The sequence below is a fragment of the Malus domestica genome, chromosome 05 (genome assembly GCF_042453785.1).
Source record: "Malus domestica chromosome 05, GDT2T_hap1".
Classification (NCBI taxonomy): Eukaryota; Viridiplantae; Streptophyta; class Magnoliopsida; order Rosales; family Rosaceae; genus Malus; species Malus domestica.
Window position 1 is genome coordinate 39158093 of NC_091665.1, and position 20481 is coordinate 39178573.

The 20481-nt window shown below is 34.0% G+C and overlaps 1 protein-coding gene across 1 annotated transcript; it reads left to right on the plus strand.

The window, feature by feature from the left end:
• Nucleotides 1-235: 235 nt before the first annotated feature.
• Nucleotides 236-2049, plus strand: LOC114824990 (berberine bridge enzyme-like 26). The gene has a single exon (XM_070821650.1). The coding sequence runs from the start codon at nt 298-300 to the stop codon at nt 1966-1968; it is 1671 nt and encodes a 556-aa protein (XP_070677751.1). The 5' UTR covers nt 236-297; the 3' UTR covers nt 1969-2049.
• The last annotated feature ends 18432 nt before the right edge of the window (nt 2050-20481 follow it).

Genomic DNA, 20481 nt, shown 5'->3' on the forward strand with positions numbered 1-20481 from the left:
CAAACAATAATGCAAGGACTTCTCTCGTATAAATTGAAAGTGGTTCTATTTACACAATTATTTTTACTTCTCAGTGTGTCTCCTGATGATATGGTTGGTATGATTATTTAATTTTTTGTGTCCCCTATTTTGAAGTATTAGAAGACTTAAAATTGTTTAGATTAATGCATATTTGAAAGGCCACTTGTTACTTGTTTAATACTAAAAAACAAAATTAGAGAAAACACATCAAATCTGAACCTTGACTGTGTCTTCAATGGACATCTAACTACCTAAGTGAGCTAAGAGGATGCAAAAATGGCGATCTTATTCTTACCCATGAAACTACTCCCACTACTTTTCTTACCTTTCAATTCAGTTATGTCCACAACTCTAAGTTCATCAGCTACAGAAAGCTTTCTTCAATGCTTTACCTCCCACATACAGTACCATTTCAACTCAAGTGATGATATCAGCAAAATCATCATCACAAAAAACAACTCAAATTATTCGTCAGTCTTGCAATCTTCTATACACAACCTCAGATTCTGGAACACTTCAACTCCGAAACCAGAAGCTATCATCGCTCCTTTTCACTACTCTCATGTTCAAGCAGCTGTAATCTGCTCCAAGAAAGAGGGCATACTTATTAAAACACGCAGCGGTGGCCATGACTACGAGGGGGTATCTTATGTATCCGGAACTCCTTTCATAATCATTGATCTTTTCAATCTTCGGTCTGTCGATGTTGACATAGAGAATGAGAGTGCCTGGGTCGAGGCAGGTGCTACTGTCGGAGAGCTGTCTTACGCAATTGCGCAAAAGAGTAAACTCCATGGCTTTCCGGCAGGAATTTGTCACACAGTTGGTGTTGGGGGGCATATTAGTGGAGGTGGACATGGTACATTGTTCAGGAAATTTGGTCTAGCAGCTGACAATGTCCTTGACGCTATGATTGTCGACGTTAATGGCAATGCTCTGAACCGAAAATCCATGGGAGAAGAACTCTTTTGGGCTATTCGAGGAGGGGGAGGCTCAAGCTTTGGAGTCATTGTGGCATGGAAACTTAGACTGGTACCTGTTCCTACATCTGTAACTGTTTATAGGGAATCGAAGACCATAGAAGAAGGTGCAACCGAACTTCTTTCGAAATGGCAAGCTATAGCAGATACGATTCCTGAAGAGTACTTCTTGCGTTTGGTTCTACTTGCGAATCAGGATGGTACAAATGGCGGAAAAGTTATTACAGTTTTATTTGATTGCTTGTTTCTCGAGACTGTTGAGAAACTTCTCCCTTGGATGCAAGAAAATTTTCCAGAGTTAAGTTTAGACCAGACCAAGTTCACCGAAATGAGTTGGATTGATTCTGTTCTGTACTTTTCTGGCATCCCAAGAAACGAATCGGAACTTCTGCTTCAGCGGAGGACTGAAGATTCTAATAGATTCTTCAAAGCAAAATCAGACTATGTGACTGATCCAATTTCAGAAGCCGGCTTGGAGCATTTATGGAAAATACTACTTGAAGAAGAGAGATCTGTATTGATACTGACACCTTTTGGCGGAAAAATGAGTGAGATTTCTGATTCTGAAACTCCTTTCCCACATAGAAAAGGAACTTTGTTTGAAATCCAGTATATGATATTTTGGAATGATGACAAAGAAACTGAGAAGCATATTGGTTGGATGAGAAGGCTGTATGAGTACATGACACCGCACGTTTCGAAGTCCCCGAGAGCTGCCTACTTGAATTATAGGGATCTTGACTTGGGGAGGAACATTGATGATGGCAGTACAGGCTATGAAGAAGCAAGCATTTGGGGTCTCAAGTATTTCAAGGGTAACTTTATGAGACTTGTTAATGTGAAGACAGTGGTCGATCCTGATAACTTCTTCTGGGATGAACAAAGTATTCCTGTGTTACCATTGAGTGAAAAACTCAAGTGTCAACAACAACTAGGCGGATTTGCTGCAACTGTAGAAATTCAATAGCAAAATGCTGGTGATGTTATTTGAATTAATTTGAAGATTTTATTTTCTTGTTTGATTATTAAAAACTTTCTGTTCAGTTTATACAGTTTCTGAAACACTGAGAGATTACTCGAGAAGAAATGCTTGAAACGAAAACAGTGATCCGGAATCTCATAGAGTTAATGATAGATTGCAGCACCAGAAAGTGGGGTACTTCCATTCCTAATGACTTATTCTTGGTGTTCGAAGACTATTATTTTCCTAGTGTATATTCCGTCCTTTTGGCATATTTCTTTTAGATAGATAACAAAATAGGATTCAGATGGATGACTTAGATAGTCACATGCAAGCTTTAGTTTTCTATTTTCTGTGACGATGCCCTTAATATAAATTTCATTCGGCAATTTTAAAATAAGTTCTGAGGAAACTTTAATTTGTATAGAACCTGGTTTGTAGTTTGCTACGTATTCCCTTACGTATACGTCAATCATTGCTTTTGTCTTAACTATACATTCAATGGCTGCAAAGCTCTTTCAGTTCACAGTACATATACAAGTAAGCTCAGAGCTCATGCATTTCATGTGTACAGAGAAAATAAATATGGTAATCTTACACATGAAACTAGTAATTGTTAGCCTTCTGAGGTTATACAATTAAAACACAAACGAATGATTAACTGACCTGATTCCAACAGCGGCCATGGAAATCGAACACAAAAGTAGTAGGGCATGGCAACACCAGGATCTTCTTTAAACTCCTAGCCTGATACAACTACTCTATGGGAAGCATTATGTTGTGTGTTTTAGGGCTTAGAGGGACCGGTGTTTTATTTAGGCTAAAAGCTAGGGTTTCCATCCATAAAGGAAACCTAAACTTTACTTTCTTAGCCTCCAAGTCAAGTATCATAATCATATTCAATTAAGGATTTCATCAATCCTATTTCCAATATAAGACACCTTATATAGGATTGATATCTTTAAGAGATCAAATCACAATTAACATTATTTTCCAATATTACATTCCTATTACATGTAGTAGACCACTTAAAGGTTGATTTATATTGGATAAATCCAACATTCTCCCACTTGGTCTACAAAATGTAATATTCATGTTTATACTTGAGATTGGAGACTAATGTCTCTTTAGTGGCCATGTAACAGTGATTACATCTCATCCTTAATGCAGCTTCTGTCAAATGCATTTCTTAACATGGAATTAACAAGGTTGTAGGGTTGACACAACCCAGAACCTTCATAATCACACATGCTAAGATCCTCATTCACATGAAACACAAATTATGATCAAGAGATGAAACTTTAAATTAAACTTTAAATTAACCAAAATGTCTTATTTTATATCATCTTAGGTCCACCTTATTGTAACTCACAAGTTACACTTTATGCTTCTTCGAAGCCTTAAATCTGCCAATGCAAATATCCTTCATCTAATGAAACCACCATAACCTGCAGGTGTGAATACATCTTCCAAAACAATCACGCATCACTTTCATTAGATCAATAATATACAAACGATGTTTGTAGCCAACGGACACAACTGAAAATACCAAATAGGCATATGTCCAAGTAAAATATCCCAAAAACTTCACAAAACAAATTAATTCAACACTTGTGAGCAAGATGAATTAATATGTTTTTGACACTGATCTATGCACCATACCAGTTACTTTCATAGTGATTTTCAACATCTGTGGGCAAGATGGAAATCATCACAACTGAGGTAGTGCACAAACCATGTCATGCCATTTAATATGCAATTTCATAACAACTTGATATCTGATATATATTTCATCAAATAATTGACTAGCACACAAAAAATGTGACTTAATGAATCCAACTGGAGATTAAATTGAATACATGGATTCTATACATACTTTATAGGTCATCTGCAAATGTAAGGCATTACTAACACGAAACTCAAACTCCCACTGATCTGCAACATCGTTACTTAATTTGCAAATCAATACTTAAATCATACTTTTGAAAATATACTTTTGGGAATAGTCTTACTTAGTCAATGAAAGCATATGACCTCAATGAAAGGTACAACTAACCATGAAAGCATTCACTGCTATTTACACAAAAGACGTGCATCCAACAACCATCTTATATGTATTAATAAGTCCACATTTATGCTAAGTCCTTATGAACCCCAAAATAACACTTTAATAAATTCATGCAAAACCACTTAATGCTAAAAAACTCCCACTAAATTTTCAGAGTTTATACTTGCAAATAAGTTAATGAGTGTGAAGCCCAATTTTCGTTCACTAATTCTCCCACTTGGGCAAACACTCATTAATATATTCTTTCAAAGATGTTCCTAAAGAAAATTTCTTTATATATTAGACATAATAAAATAGACATCACAACCAACATAAAGTTGTCAAACAGAATTTTCAGCAATGAGTTACACTTACTTTAGAATTAATCATAATTAATTTATACGCTTGATTGCTACCAAATTTATACTGATCAAAATAGACATACTAATCTTCATAAAATAAAAATATACAGCCGTTTTGGATCAAAATAGTAGTCTAAAGTCATGTCTCAAAAAGACCAACACAATCTGCCAGTAACTGTCTATACGAGCATGGATTACTAGTGAATTCACCATAATTAAAATACATGGCAGAAAATTACGAAAATTTGCAGACACATATTAGACTTCTATATGTTGAACATACCAAAATTCGGGTCATTTGGTGACCATTAGACGTGTCATTCACCCGATTTAAATCAAGACATGCAATCTGCCAGAAACAATTATGTGCATCTATCATGAATTTATGCATCCATAACAAATTCAATTTCATATCATTTCAATTTCAATGTCCAAAGGAAACTTTAGTAGTCAAATTTCATCCTCTAAACCGACATCATAATTCAAATTGAAAAGATTTACAAGCATATGACTTAAACAATGCGTACCTTAGCAATCCTTGATTAACCTTCATGGGTCCAATATTTTGCATCAACAAGTCTCATGAAGAGATACAAAATACATCATGATGCAACCGATTTCCATGCCTTCAAACCACAACCTTTTATGGGGCTCATTGTGGAAATATTTGTCACTAATGGCATGGAGCTTTATCCCAATAAACTTCATGAAACTAAATTAATTTACACCTGTAGGCAAGAAAATTAACTAGTTTCTAGTACTAGATTTTATGTCACAAAAGTTCCTTCATGAAAAACTTCAACACCTATAGGCAAGATGAAGGTTTTCACAACTTCTGTGAAATAAAACCCATACTATGCCATCTTAATTAAACTAAAAGAAGTAATCCACACCTGTAGGCAAGAAGATTATCCCTTTTATTCTAATTAAGATGCAAAGTTGACCGAAGTAACTCAAAAACATAGTCTCATCGTCAACTAAGCCGTTGCGTCTTGCTTAGTTGAAAAGGCATTGGTCAACTCTGCCCTAAAACAATACAAGAAGTCACATGGATTAATTAACTGTAAGTGACAAAATAATGATAACCTGATTTGAGCTTCGAGTCTTGCCAACAAATGGCACTAATTCCTTCATGACTCCCTTTGACATCAAATTAATCTAAAAAAAAACGTTACAGCATACTTGAAAGAGATTAATCACATATAGAATAAGTTTTATTCCACCACAAGAGTGTCAAAACTTATCATTATGGAGTCAATTACTCAATAGAAATACCTTATGTAATGGGAAAGAACAATACATTCCTTTAATTTAAAAACTAAATTTCTCAAATGTTTTCTTAAGTCAAATGGGTTCCTTTTCTTTTGTACCTTTCTTTCCGTAGTACAAGGCTCCTAAAACATTAGCATCAAAATCGTGCATTAGCCTTGTAAATACCAAATTAAATAAAGGAACTACCAAAATTCTTTTCTTTGAAAAGAAATCTCCAATACATGCCATACATTAGCCTTGTATAAGTTTTCTTTTCTCCTCCCCTTATGACACATAAAAATTTACTAATCAAAGCACTGTTTAAATTCTCTAGGCATAGGGAAAAACCACAAAACAATAATACATGTTTGAAAATTCATGCTTATCAATTAAGCCACATACTTTGAATGGATTACATACCTCATGCCTTCATATGTTCATCACTTCTTTGTAAACATATATATAATCACATGACCAACCAAAATTCTCAAATAAGAATAGATAAAAATACAAATGAGAGTTGTCACATAATTACTACAAACCTTATTCACTTGTATTATACCCTTATTCTTGTCATTTGATGCTTTTTGTCCTTCTCAGTCAATCCATAAGTTATGCATTAGTCATGTACAATTAAATGACTATACTGAGATAGGAAAGTAATTGTAGACAAAACTAATTTGGTTAGTCATGCAAATTCCGTATGGAGTTAATATCATTATAAACCGTACTTGAATTAATCCCCCATCATACTTAAGTGCTAGTATACTGCATTACTAATCAACACATTTGTGTCTTTATAAAAGATCATCTCAAGCTTAAAGCAATATAGGACAACCCAATCCCTTTAATAAAACATGCCATATGTCCATTTTGGTTATTACCCATGAAAAACAGAGCAATAGACTTACTCTTGTACTAATGCCGAAACACCCAGACTATTTTTACAAAACATAGTCTCAAACAATAAATTAATTTATGCATTTTTACATATGCTTCTCCGCATGTCTACCATATACATACCATTTAGATACCGGTGTCATGATAATTTTACACATGCAATGTGAACTTCTAGATACATAATTGGGTTTAGAAAATTACGTATACTTAGCTTGATCAAACAATTGCTGTCCGTGAGACATTTGAGGGGTGCTTAGTGTCCCCTTGTTGCCTTTCCACCCTGGAAGCAGTGACTGGAGCTGCTGGGACCAGCCAATAGGCTCACTCATGCACATTACTAACGAAAAGCCACGAACAAGCAAGATATATATGCACTTTTATATGCATGCATCTTGGCATATCTTAAAAAATCTACTTTTCCCTCGTTCTGTATGCCACTTATATGCATATAAGAATTAATCATGTTCAAAACATATATTTTCTCTTTGTTTTGATAACCAAGTTTAAAACTTAATAGTCAAAACTAACCATATGCATGATCAACTAATTAATTCGCAATTGACACATATAATGATCAATATTGTTTGCTTTTATAGGAGACTTTACCGAGCTTGTTGACTTGAGATGCTTCATAGTCTTCCTTGGCAAGATTAGTACATGAGTACATATTTCTATATGCTTACAAAATTGACAACAACGTTAGCCAAAATAGTTGTATCTACCACTAAATCAATTCAACCAAAACATTGGCATGAATATCGAAATAGAAAGCTTGAAGCATGCCATCTTCTTCCAGTCATAATTAATTCAGTAAAGATGAGCAAAGCAAATTGTTCCAATCTTTCTTTATGAGAACTGAATACAAGAAAGGAAGCTTGAAGTGCTTGAAAACCTACCATTCAACAATTATTAGTTTACCAATTTATGAGTGATATATCTCAAGATTCTCTAGGGCAAGGTTAGAACCGACCTCCATCAGGATCTCATATGCGATGCATATATGAACCTCCTTATTGGGCTTGCTGATCAACTCAAAATTCTCCAGTGCAAGGTTAGAGCAAATGACTATTTCAATTGAACCAAAACATTAATATGAACATTGAAATAGAAAACGTTAAGCACCATGGTAATTCCAATTATACAATTCCATAAAATAATGAACCAACTATTTTAATCTTCCTTTATTATAGTTAATTCAATATCATCATTAAGTGCTTCAATTATAAAAGCCCACGTTTGGAATTGAAGGGTGATGGCGGTGGAAGAAAACTTGAACTCAACAGGCACCACTCGCAGAAACAAATTATCCAATTATGTAATCGTTTAATTTAACTGATAATTTCGGTCTCTAAGACCAAATAGGAATTGATGTAAAACATGTGCATATCATACTAATATGCCAAGTATATGCGATTATATGCGGAAACGTACAATATGCAGTTTTCAAGCAGTCCCAACATGGTGATGTTGCTGAATGCAATCACAATTTGGATTTAAGATCAAAACGGCAGTCCAAAAGAAAAGATATTATATACTCAAACTTCAAACCTAATAGGTTTTAATCATATAATCAGTGGCTCTGATACCAATTGTTAGCCTTCTGAGGTTATACAATTAAAACACAAACGAATGATTAACTGACCTGATTCCAACAACGGCCATGGAAATCGAACACAAAAGTAGTAGGGCACGGCAACATTAGGATCTTCTTTAAACTCCTAGCCTGATACAACTACTCTATGGGAAGCATTATGTTGTGTGTTCTAGGGCTTAGAGGGACCGGTGTTTTATATAGGCTAAAAGCTAGGGTTTCCATCCATAAAGGAAACCTAAACTTTACTTTCTTAGCCTCCAAGTCAAGTATCATAATCATATTCAATTAAGGATTCCATCAATCCTATTTCCAATATAAGACACCTTATATAGGATTGATATCTTTAAGAGATCAAATCACAATTAACATTATTTTCCAATATTACATTCCTATTACATGTAGTAGACCACTTAAAGGTTGATTTATATTGGATAAATCCAACAGTAATCTTACACATGAAACTACTTCCAATACTTTTCATCTTCTCAACTCACATTTTCCCTCTTCAAATTCATCAGCTACAGAAAGGTTTCTTCAATGTTTTGCCTCCCACTATGAGGGCCTATCTTATGTGCTCGAAGCTCCTTTCATCATCATTGATCTTTTGAATCTTTGGTCTATCGATGTTGACATAGAGAATGAGAGTGGTTGGGTTGAGTCAGGTGCTGCTCTCAGTGAGTGTACTACACAATTTCACAGAAGAGTAAAGTTCATGGATTTCCAGCAGGGACATGTCCAACTATCGGTGTGGGGGGGACATATAAGCGGAGGTGGAGTACATATTCCGAAAATATGGTCTAGCATCTGACAATGTTATTGATGCTAAGATTGTTGACGTTAATGGCAGGATTCTAGATAGAAAATCCAGGGAGAAGAACTCTTTTGGGCTATTCGAGGAGGGGGAGGCTCAAGTTTTGGAGTCATTCTAGCATGGAAACTTAGGTTGGTTCCTGTTCCTCCATCTGTGACGGGTTTCAAAATTTCACAGACCATAGAACAAGGCGCAATGAAACTATTTTCGAAATGGCAAAACATAGCAGATACACTTCATGAAGACATTTTCCTACATTCAGTCATAGGTGTTGGAAATAAAGTGGCACAAATGGTGAAAAAAACTATTATAATTGAATTCGGTTCCTTGTTAATTGGGCTGGCCTAGAAACTTCTCCCCATGATGCAAGACAGCTTTCCGGAGTTAAAGTTTAGACCGCAGCAACTGCACTGAGCTGGGTTGAGTATGTCCTATACTTTGCCAGTATCTCAACAAACGAGTCAGAAGCTTTGCTCAGGAGAACTCAGCAATCTAAGAGCTTCAAAGCAAAATCAGATTACGTGAGTGGACCAATTTGGAATCTGGCTTGGAAGGTTCATGGAAAAAACTGATTGAAGTTGAAGCTTATGTTGATATTAACACCTCATGGGGGAAAAATGAGCGAGATTCGGAAACTCCCTTCCCACATAGAAGGGGAAACATATTCCAAATCCAATTAATATATGGTTTCTTGGGATGATGGCAAGGAAACTGAGAAACATATTAGCTTGATGAGAAGGCTTGTGTGTACATGGCACCATATGTTTTAAAGTCCCCAAGAGGTGCTTATTTGAATTATAGGGTTCTTGACTTGGGGAGGACAATGCTTGTAATACAATCTATGGACAAGCAAGCATTTGGGGTTTGAAGTATTTTAAGAATAATTTTAGGAGACTTGTTCATGTAAAAACCTTAGTTGATCCTGGCAGGGATAAACAAAGCATCCCTGTGTTTCCATCTAGGAAGAAATAGATGAGTTGGGAACTTTGGATTAGTTTATCCGTCCATCATACTAATGAAAAGTGTCATCTGTTTAGAGGATTAACGGAGATTAATTCTCAATAAAAAGTCACAAGATGCAAATCTTCTACCCCCAAACCCAAAGGATAGGGGACTAATACTTTTGGGAGTCCCCCTAGCCGTCCCCCTAAATTTTTTTCATTATTTTTAACTAGTGAAATCCATTTACACATTAGCAAATATCAGCAAATTGGTGCTTGATTCCAAATTAATGCACTCTTCTGATAGTTGTACATGTCATTTGTTGGGATTGCATAACTATCTTCCGCTTCTGGTGTTATCCGAAATTTGGAATCAAACGGTCAATACGCTTCTAAATTCATTGAAATTGCCAAGACAGTTTCTTGCCCCTATAACATTTTCAAGGCTTCAATGCCGAGTTTCTGACTATTCTGCTGATTGTTGAGATGGACTCTGACCAAGGTTTAAAATATCGATGATATCGGAAATATCGATAGTCCAAAAACACGGAAATTTCGATGGAAATATCGGGATATTATCAATATCGATAAAAATTGAATAAAAACCACGGAAATTATAAGAAAAACTTGGAAATTTTTATTGAAACTTTGCAGGATGTTTAAGAAGAGAATGCTTTGAATTATGATATTCTTCTCTATAAGAGGAACTTATAGGTGTACAACCTTAACATAAAAGGAAAGAAAACTAATTACAAGTGATTACATGGGATTACATATCAATTAGGGATCCTACCTAAAATACAAAAGTCAACAGTTTATTTAGTCAATTATCTATTAGTTTATCACAAAAAATGGAAGGAAATGCATTGCATGATGGATTTAACTGATTTAAGTTGATTATATGGTGAGCTGGCAAACATTGTGAGTGTAGAAAATATGTAGTAATTAATGAAAGAAGTTTAAACACACCATAATCATTTATATATAATGAATTAGTACAATACTTTGAACCTCATAGGAACTCTGTACATTGCATATATAATGAATTGTACTAATTCATTATATATTTTACACTTTATACATTGCATGGTAGATTGTTACACCCACCCCCAATTTAAATTGTATTTTCACTAAGTTTAAGTTTATTTTACTTTTAAAATTATTTTTGAGTCTTAATAGGTGTGCCACGGGGCCCACCTTTGTTTGTTGTTCCCCGGGTCCAAGCCTATCTCTCTCTCTCTCTTCTCTTTCCCTCCCTCAGACTCTCTTCCTTTTCCTATTCTTCCCCGAGTCTCTCTGTGTTCTCTCATCTTCCCATCGAACACACACACACACCCAGTCACCGCACACCCTTCGTGGTACTCCGTCAACCCCATCATTATCACCATCTAAACCTCGTATTTCTCTCCCTTTCTCTCGGTGCAGCTAGGACAGTGGAACCCAGGAACTCTCCGGCGAGTTCTCTTGATCCTTCTCCGGTTAGGTAAGCCCCGGGTTACCTCAATTCATCTTGGATGTTGTGTGGTTGACATATACTAAGTTTTATCTCATTTTTTTAACAAGGTTTTAGAACGAGATCGACCCGGGGAAGGCACACCCAGCTTCGGCGAGGCCGTGAGTGTCGAGGAACTTTTCGAACACCTCCGACCGTTTCACGGCAAACGGAAGGAATAAAAACATTCCTCTCGTCTTGTGTTTCATTTAGATCGGAGTCTAGGGTGCTCTTTTACAGTTGGCCGGAGCTGTAGAAGCTCCGGCGTTCTTCTCCGATTCACACCAATCCTAAAATATCACGATATTATTGATAATATCTCGATATTATCAATAATATCGTGATATATTGACAATAATTAAGTGGATAAGTGTAAAAATATCGCCCTCTCACAAAAACGATATTATATCGTCGATAATATCGATATTTTAGACCATGATTCTGACAAGGATTTAAGCTACCATGTTTAGTGGGCCACCGTGCTTTGATAACAAGTAATTATATCAATATTATTACCTTGTCATGGCATTTCCTGCATCCGAGCAAACCCACGAATCTCGCCTCGAAACAAAAGATTTGGTAGCTGCATGTCTATACAGTGGATGTGTTGTTCCTTCTTTACATTCTTTTTGGACTTGGACAAACTAATTAGACTTAAATGTCAAAATTGTCCATGTGTTATAGTCATACGGTCAATTTAGTCCCCGTATTTTGATCGATTTGACTAATTTAGTCATCGTGTTTGTCTTTGTTAGCCAATTAAGGATATTTCATTCAATGTCTTTTAAAAAATTCATAAGAAAATTCATATGAGAAATAATTACCTTTCTCTTTATAGAAAAATGCAAATCAATGAAAAATAACACGTATAAGAAATAAAACTTCCAATCTAAAAAAATGATTAAGATTGTGACATAGAAAAGGGAGGGGGTAATGTTAGGGAGGAGATTGAAGAGTTGGGAGGAAAATAAATTTTCTTTTAATTTTTAATTTTATTTCATTTTAAATATTTTAAATCAAATAAATTATAATTTTATAAATAATTTTATAATGATTTTAATTTTTTTTACATAAATTAGATGGAAATGTCCTTAATTGGCTAACGGAGATAAACACAAGAACCAAATTGGCTAAATTGAAAACACAGAGACTAAATTGACCCAATGACTAAAACACATGGACCATTTTAACTTTTAAGCCAACTAATTATTAAGAAAAACTAATCTTTATAAGAATGCTTTGGCTCTTTAAACCCTTTACAAGTGCATGAGATCATTAGCGTGGAGTCCAAATTTTCGACTTTCATAATCGTTGCTGATTCTAAACTGAGTGTGTAGTATTGTTAATAACTTAGCACAATGTTAGCTACACATATGAGCTCACTCCACAAAACGTTTAATTTTTTAGATTTTTCATTCAAAAATCATCTTTGCTTCCTTACGAAAATTAGTCTAAATTAGGGAAAATTTAGAAACTATTTTAATTATAGTCCATACTCATAATACACCTAATGACCAACTTAAATTATAGTCATCACCAATACAATATTCCCTTCTAACATGGCGTGCCTTGACATTATTTCTAGTGGAACTATATATGTTTCCAACAACAGTTAACCCACCAATTATATTCCACTGTACATGTGAAACTAAACTAGTGGTCATAGTTAAAAGAATAAAACCCTTACTTCTAATCTGTGCATCTGTAATAATATTGGTAATGTACTGACCAGTTAGAGGGGTGGAAAGTGGTACAGATATGAACACAGCTAAGGAGGCAGATATTTGAACATGTATGCTCACTGTGGGGACATTTATCAATATTTGAGTACCATTGCAGACAAAGCATATGCGTTTGGTAGTTGATTGAAGTTGCCTTCTTTGACATTTGCATATTGAGTAGCTTCCTTGGACCCTTCGGTGTCTCTGGAATCAACTAATTAATAGCTTATGGTGTCGATTCATCGTTTGACATCCAAAACCCTAAAAGTTGAATGGCCTTGCGTATTGAGTGGCATGATTTTACTGCAGATGAGGGAAAAATAAAAAATAAAAAAAATGCTCTCACTGTTTAGAATAAATTAATTATTGGATATGACTATAGCATAACACATGACATGCTCACATAGTATTAATCATTCATAAAAGTTATTATATGAGAATAATGATTTTAACGTGCACAAATAATCATTCATCTTTTTAACTTATTGTGGATGAGAGCCCCTTAAATTGTAGAGTTCGGAATAACATTTCGGGCAGACTCAAGTTTTTGGTCGGTCCTAAGAGCAAGTCCACCGGGGAACTGATAGGCCAGCACCCAGCCAAAAAACCAGCCCGGCATCCAGGCTATCCACTCCAGCCGAGCATTTTGACCGGCACGCCCAAGCCAAGCAAGAGATCGGCCTAAAATCAACAGACCCACATGCCGGGCCATCTGACGTCAGCTGGGCCATCAACCTCCCGCACGATCAACGCGTCGCATAGCTCCTCGGGGATGAGGTTGATTCCGGGGCGAAGGAAGATTCCGGGGCCTTGGTGCAGAGCTCCTCCAAATCTGCATGTGCATTTCCTCCAAATCCGACTGCCTCCCGCGATTCAACCACCTAAGATTGGAACTTTTGAGCTTTTTTGGGAAAGTGGAATTCTGGGATTGGAGTTTTGGGGTTGGAGCAGTGAGTTTCTGAGAGTCGGGTTTTTTTGTGTGGAAGGGATGGGAAGTTGCAGGAGATGAAGGGAAGAAGAAGTCAAAAAGTAAAAATTAAATTATTATTTTATAATAAAAAATAATAATATTTTAATAAATTGACCAGCCTATTTTTTGTTTAGGGATGGAGATGCTTTGGCCTATTACTGTTCACTAGGGTCTATTATTATTTACTTGAGTGGATAAATGCGTTGGATGCTGACGCAAAGTCTTTAGGGGTGGATTTGCTCTAAGTACAAATAACTTTTGGTTTCCTTTGAAGACTAGATTCATCATGTGGAGGGTTTGACGAATTTAACTCTCTTTTTGGTTTACTCGACTTGTAAAGTATAAAGCTAGCATGACTTTAAGGTAACTTTTTTGAAAAAAAATGTCGGCAATGACTTTACTTGTCAACATTTCGAGAAATTTTTAGTTGTGACGGAAATACGAATAATACACCACATATTTTTATGCAAGTAGTGAAAATTTTTAATTTTTAAGTTATTAACCTTTTAACACACATAACCCATCATTTATATAGGGACATGTGGTGTACCACCTCGTGTGAAGGTCATACTGAAAAATCTCTCCAACATTTCAGGCTTTTTTTAATTACGACGTGCTACGTGCAACTTACACGTTTTAAATGTATTTATATGCATAAATTGACAAAAAAAAAGTCAAATATTTGAAGTAAATGAATAATCTTAGATCATGCTAGAAGAAACATCCCATAAATCAATTAAAGTAGCTGAATTCACATAATAAAATCGGTCTCTATAGAATTTACATTAAGAATAGAGAAAATAATATTTAATAAATAATTGATTGAATCACATTTTTGTTAGTCCATTGTGAGGCTAAGCACACCTCCTTCCTCTTTGTGTAGATAATATCGTTTGTTAAAAAAAAAATCATTTGACAGCTAATTTAATCACATTATTATCCACGTGCGAAAAACTTTTTTATAATCGGCATTACACGCCTCTTAAGCTGTTTTGAAAGAGTTTAAAAATAGAGAAAATAATATTTAATAAACAACTTATTGAATCACATTATTGCTAGCCTATTGTGAGACTAAGTCTACCTCCCTTCCCCTTGGTGTAGATAATATCATTTGTTAAAAAAATAAAAAATAAATCATTTGACAACTATTTAATATAATTTAATCACATTATTATTCGCGTGCGAAATACCTTTTTTATAACCGGTATTACACGTCTCTTAAGATGTTTTGAACGTGTTTAAAAATAGAGAAAATAATATTTAATAAACAACTGATTGAATCACATTATTGCTAGCCCATTGTGAGGCTAAACCAACCCCCTCCTCCTTAATGTGGATAATATCGTTTGTTAAAAAAAAAAAAACAATCATTTGACAACTAATTTAATCACATTATTATCCGTGTGCAAAAGACTTTTTTTATAACCGACATTACACTCCTTTTAAGATATTTTGAACGTGTTTAAAATAGAGAAATAATATTTAATAAACAACTGATTGAATCACATTATTGTTAGTCCATTGTGAGGCTAGGCTCATCCCTCCTCCTCCTTAATGTAGATAATATCGTTTGTTAAAAAAATGTCATTTGACAACTAATTTAATCACATTATTATCTGCATGCGAATAACATTTTCTATAACCGGCATTACATGCCTCTTAAGATGTTTTGCACGTGTTTAAAAATAGATAAATTGAATCACATTATTACTAGCTTATTGTAAGGTACTAATTAAAAAAAACCACAAGAAAATTAATTATTAAAAAAATATTGTGAAAATTATGAAAATGCCCATGCCTTATGTGATGCATTATTTTGGGATGCCTTTGAAGTTTTTGTCTTAGGGATATTTTTGTTCATATATTTTTGTTGAAGCTTGACGACACCAAAATCATTGTTCACCTTTTATATTGGCTTTATATATAGAAGATACACACAATATATTACCAAAAATGAGATATGAATATGAAAGGCTCTGTACAGCTTGTTACTACTGTAGTAAAAAGTAATTGAAAAGGATCCTTTTTCTAGAAAATTTCGACGGTACGGAAAAAAAAAGTTAATTAAAGATTATTTACAAGTGAGTTCAACGCATATAAGAACAATAATATGAAAGAAAGATATGACTTGATATGTATTAGGTGGCTTACCAACCACAAACTATATAACGAAGAAGCTTAACCTAATAAAAGAAGCAACTTTAAGAGTAAAAGCAAAGTGCTGCCCCTAGCTTCAAGTCATAGCTAAGGTTCAATACAATCCAAGAAGCACAGCCGGAAAAGGAATTAAAGGGGAAGATAAAGAAGCTATACGTTTCTTTCTTGCAAGTATAATATTTACCAAGGTTGACGCCGACCACCATGACATCTCTGCATCGTGAAAACGCATTAGCGAAATTGTCAAATGCATTTTGATATATGCCACCATTAATCTAACGTATATATAAAACACACTCTTTTTACGAGTATAATTCTCTTCCTTCTTATTCTCGTCTCCTTTCCTCCCCTTCTCTCACATATTATTTTTTGTCTTATTATCTCTATAAAAAAATCAATATAAGATATTTACGTGGCTTAACCGTGATCCTTCAAATAAAAAGTGAGGGAATAGGGGAGATACAAGGAGGGGAGAAAAACCTCCTTTCTTTTTTTAGGCTAATGTATGCCTTTCCCAAAGTTCAAGGTACTTTTTCCACATTAAATAAATAAACGAACAGGGATCATTAAGGGACTTTTTCTCATTAAGAAATGGTAAATGCGTTTTTTTTGTCCTTGATATATTATTTTTTATTTTTAATCATCAGATTAAAAATTGAAATTAATGAGTAAGATTAAAAATAGAAGTGTGTGAAGGATAAAAAAAATGTGTTATCATTTTCATTAGTTTTTTCTTTTGACATGGCCTAATCAAATTCTAGTGTATTTTCTCTCATAAAATTGTTTAAATTAGAGGGTAAACAGGGTGCATGGAGAAATCGTTTATGTTTAGGTTAGGTCAATAGTTTTTTTATTATTTTTTTTTTAAGGACTAGTTTACATTCACCACTTTAAAACATTGAAACTAAAATTGATACTCTTTTTTCTCTTCCTAAACAATTTTGTTTGTTTTTATTTTATTTGATTAAAATTAAAGAAGAATCAACAAACTTAAAGAAAAGCATGAGTGCAAAAAAGAGAAAACAAAATGTGAAAATAATTACCTTTTCTCATCTCCATTTCCGGTACAATAATTTTGTTGGACCATGTCAAAATGTAAGGATCGAAATATCAAAATGTAAGAGCCTATGACATGAGCGCAATCGCAGCTGAATTGAGGGCCACGATAGTTACTTGTGGGCATGTCATTGTCCAATTTGGTTATGACATCACTTTCTCTAGACGAGTCATGGTGGTGACAATAGTCAAATTTAAAATCTAGAAATGTGAAAGTTGATGTTATGATATTGCCAGCATTGATGCTTTGCTTTGCTTTCCTATAATACACAATTTATGACGGGAAAATCATAAAGGCATATTATTTTTTAATTTTTTACACAATCATTTTAATTATGATTCATGCTTTCGTTTGACTTATTCATTTCGATTACAAAAAATAAAGAGTTATGAGTAAAAGTCATATCTATTGATAAAGATCACTCTACTGGGGATGTTTGTTTTTTATTTTTCCTCCTTCAATTCTATCTTTTGTTTGCCATGGAGTTATCCCTATCCAAATTCTAAAGAATTACTAATGTATTTTATATAATCGACAATGATTAAGAGCTTTATGACTATGAGAAAGAGGCTTGGAATTGAGTCAACTGAGTATCGTGGCTCGAGTATATCATATTTGGGTTGTCAAGATTAGGGGTGGGCACTTTAGCGGGTTTATCAATCAACTCAAGCGAAATTTGTTGGGTTGGTTGGGTTGTAAACTTAAAAATCTTACTTTCGACTAAAAAACCAACCACTTGTTCAGTGGGTGAATTAAGTTTGATTAAAGTATTATTGACTTGATAGAAACCGATCCACTCAAATATCAACAATTTTTTAAAAACATATATATTACATATAAATATACAAAAAATCTAATAGTTTTAAATACACTTGTTTATTTATACTTTATTTCGATAATAAGATTTAAATATTAAGTAACAAGTAGTGATTCTACAACATAAAATTTATATAATTTAATATGATATGTATTTTAGATTATTCGTCACTCATACTCACTTTAAAAATAAGAAAGAAAGTAAATAACTTCAGCTGTAGAACTTGCACAATCCAACCTGCCTTAGAATGGTTTCACTACAAAAAAACATGAAATCTGTGAAGAATAGCTCTCGTCACATATACATTGAAAGCAAAACAAATAGGACCATTTTCTTTCGTCATATATATGGGGCGTTACCTATTGTCCACCTGACAAATTTTTCATTCATCACCTATTAGCTCTTTTTTGTGATTATGCTTTCCTCACACATTTCCAGCTCGAATTCTATACCAGTATGCGACGCTTTGGGTGTCACTTATTCTTGGAATGAATGTTAGATTGGTCACCAATTTTCTCTAGTGAAAATGGGTTTAAATAATGTCAACTCGAACCTACAGTGGTTGGATATCGGGTTGAAGTCTAACCCGACCAACTCCTCCAATACCCACCCCTAATCAAGATAATTATCTTATATTGTTGATTTTTTTTTTTTTTTTGAATTGTTATAAGTATTCCAAAAATTTAACTGTGTAGATCTAAATATAAAAAATTCGGAGTACAAAATTAAATATAGAAAATATGATTGAAGTATGGTCTACCATGCAAGTCCACTAACCTATTTTAAATAAGGATTATTTTAGTCCGAAAACGAAGCTCTTGTATTTTATCTAGCAAATTCAAGAAAAATAGTTCTGTATAAAGTATCTATTTTAAAAACTTGAACTTTTGGAGATGAAATATGGTTAAAGGGAAAAACTGATTAAAATATATCTATTTGTGAGTATAGTGCACGTTTCTATTGCCCACAAAATGAATTTCCTGATTTCACCCAAGTTCTTTTTCGTTTTGCTTAAATGAGACGAAGAACCATTTACAATATACACGAGAACTTGAATTTAAAGCAAGAACATGATAAAACTATGTCTGGATGCTCAAGACATTAATTCGAAGGAACATGAATTAATAGAAATGGCAGATCAAAGATGTTGACTGCTGAATTGGTCCATACTCCACCCTGTCCACATACTTGAGGAATAATACAAGCCCAGACGAGATTGCAAAAAAAAGGGATTCGAATAAAATCTTCGGTATCTTTTTTACACGTACAATTAAAATACAAACTATAAACGCCAAAATTGAATCCGAAATCTTTTTGTAAGGATTTCGAAAATTTATAAATTGTGTTCGTTCATCGTATATTGTGCGGTTAGAAATTATTTTAAATATTTTTATTTAAAATTAAATACAAACAATACCTAACAAAAATTAATCGCATGATGTACAATGAACAGATATAATTTACAGATCTCCAAGATCCCCACAAAAAAGACCTGAAAATTATCATGTTGGGCCAAAATTGAATTAAATGATCTTAACCTACACCGTCATAAATTTTCACTATAGCTGTCCCAAAACCACGTGGTCTTAACAATTTCAAGCAAGTTGCAAAAAATATTATTATTTTATTTACCTATTGTCAAAGCTATTCAAGTGAAGGGGTAGAGATGCAAAAGGCAATAACTGTTCATTAAGGGCAATTGATGTTCATTAGGTGGATTAAATAGTGGATAGCCTTGGGGGACCTTTCCCAGAGTGGAACTACTCCTATGTATTTATTTATTAAAATCTCAAATATAAAATAATAATAAATGTGAAAATATATGACGGCCACACTTTGTTTATAAGAAAAACTAACAAAAAGTTCTTAAAAATTTTAGGTTTTATCGAAAATGAAAAAATAAAGGTGTAAGTGAATAGTACTAGGAGAGACTTTTCAATGTAAAAATGTCATTTTCGTTAAAAGTGAACAGTACCAGAAGTTTTTCATTAAGATTCCCTTGTTTATAAGATAAACAGAAAAAAATTAGACCAGATTAGCTATTCCGCAACAATCATATATAATAGTTTTTCCCATTGGAATATGATTCTCTCTGGATCCTCTTTGTGGGAATCTAAAGGATCAATCAATCGTGTCTGTTTATCGTACATTGTGCAGTTAGAAATCATTTTAATTAATTTAAAATTGAATATAAATAGTATCTAATGAAAACTGATCACACGATGTACGATAAATAAACACGATTGATTGATCCCAATCCCCACAAAAAGGATCCGGATAGGATCCTAGTCCTTTCGCACCCAACACCACATGACGTTTGCATTAGCTCAAGAAGACGTTGTGGTGTCAATGAGAGACTTCATGCATGTATAAAGCAACACACACCAATCCACTTCCTC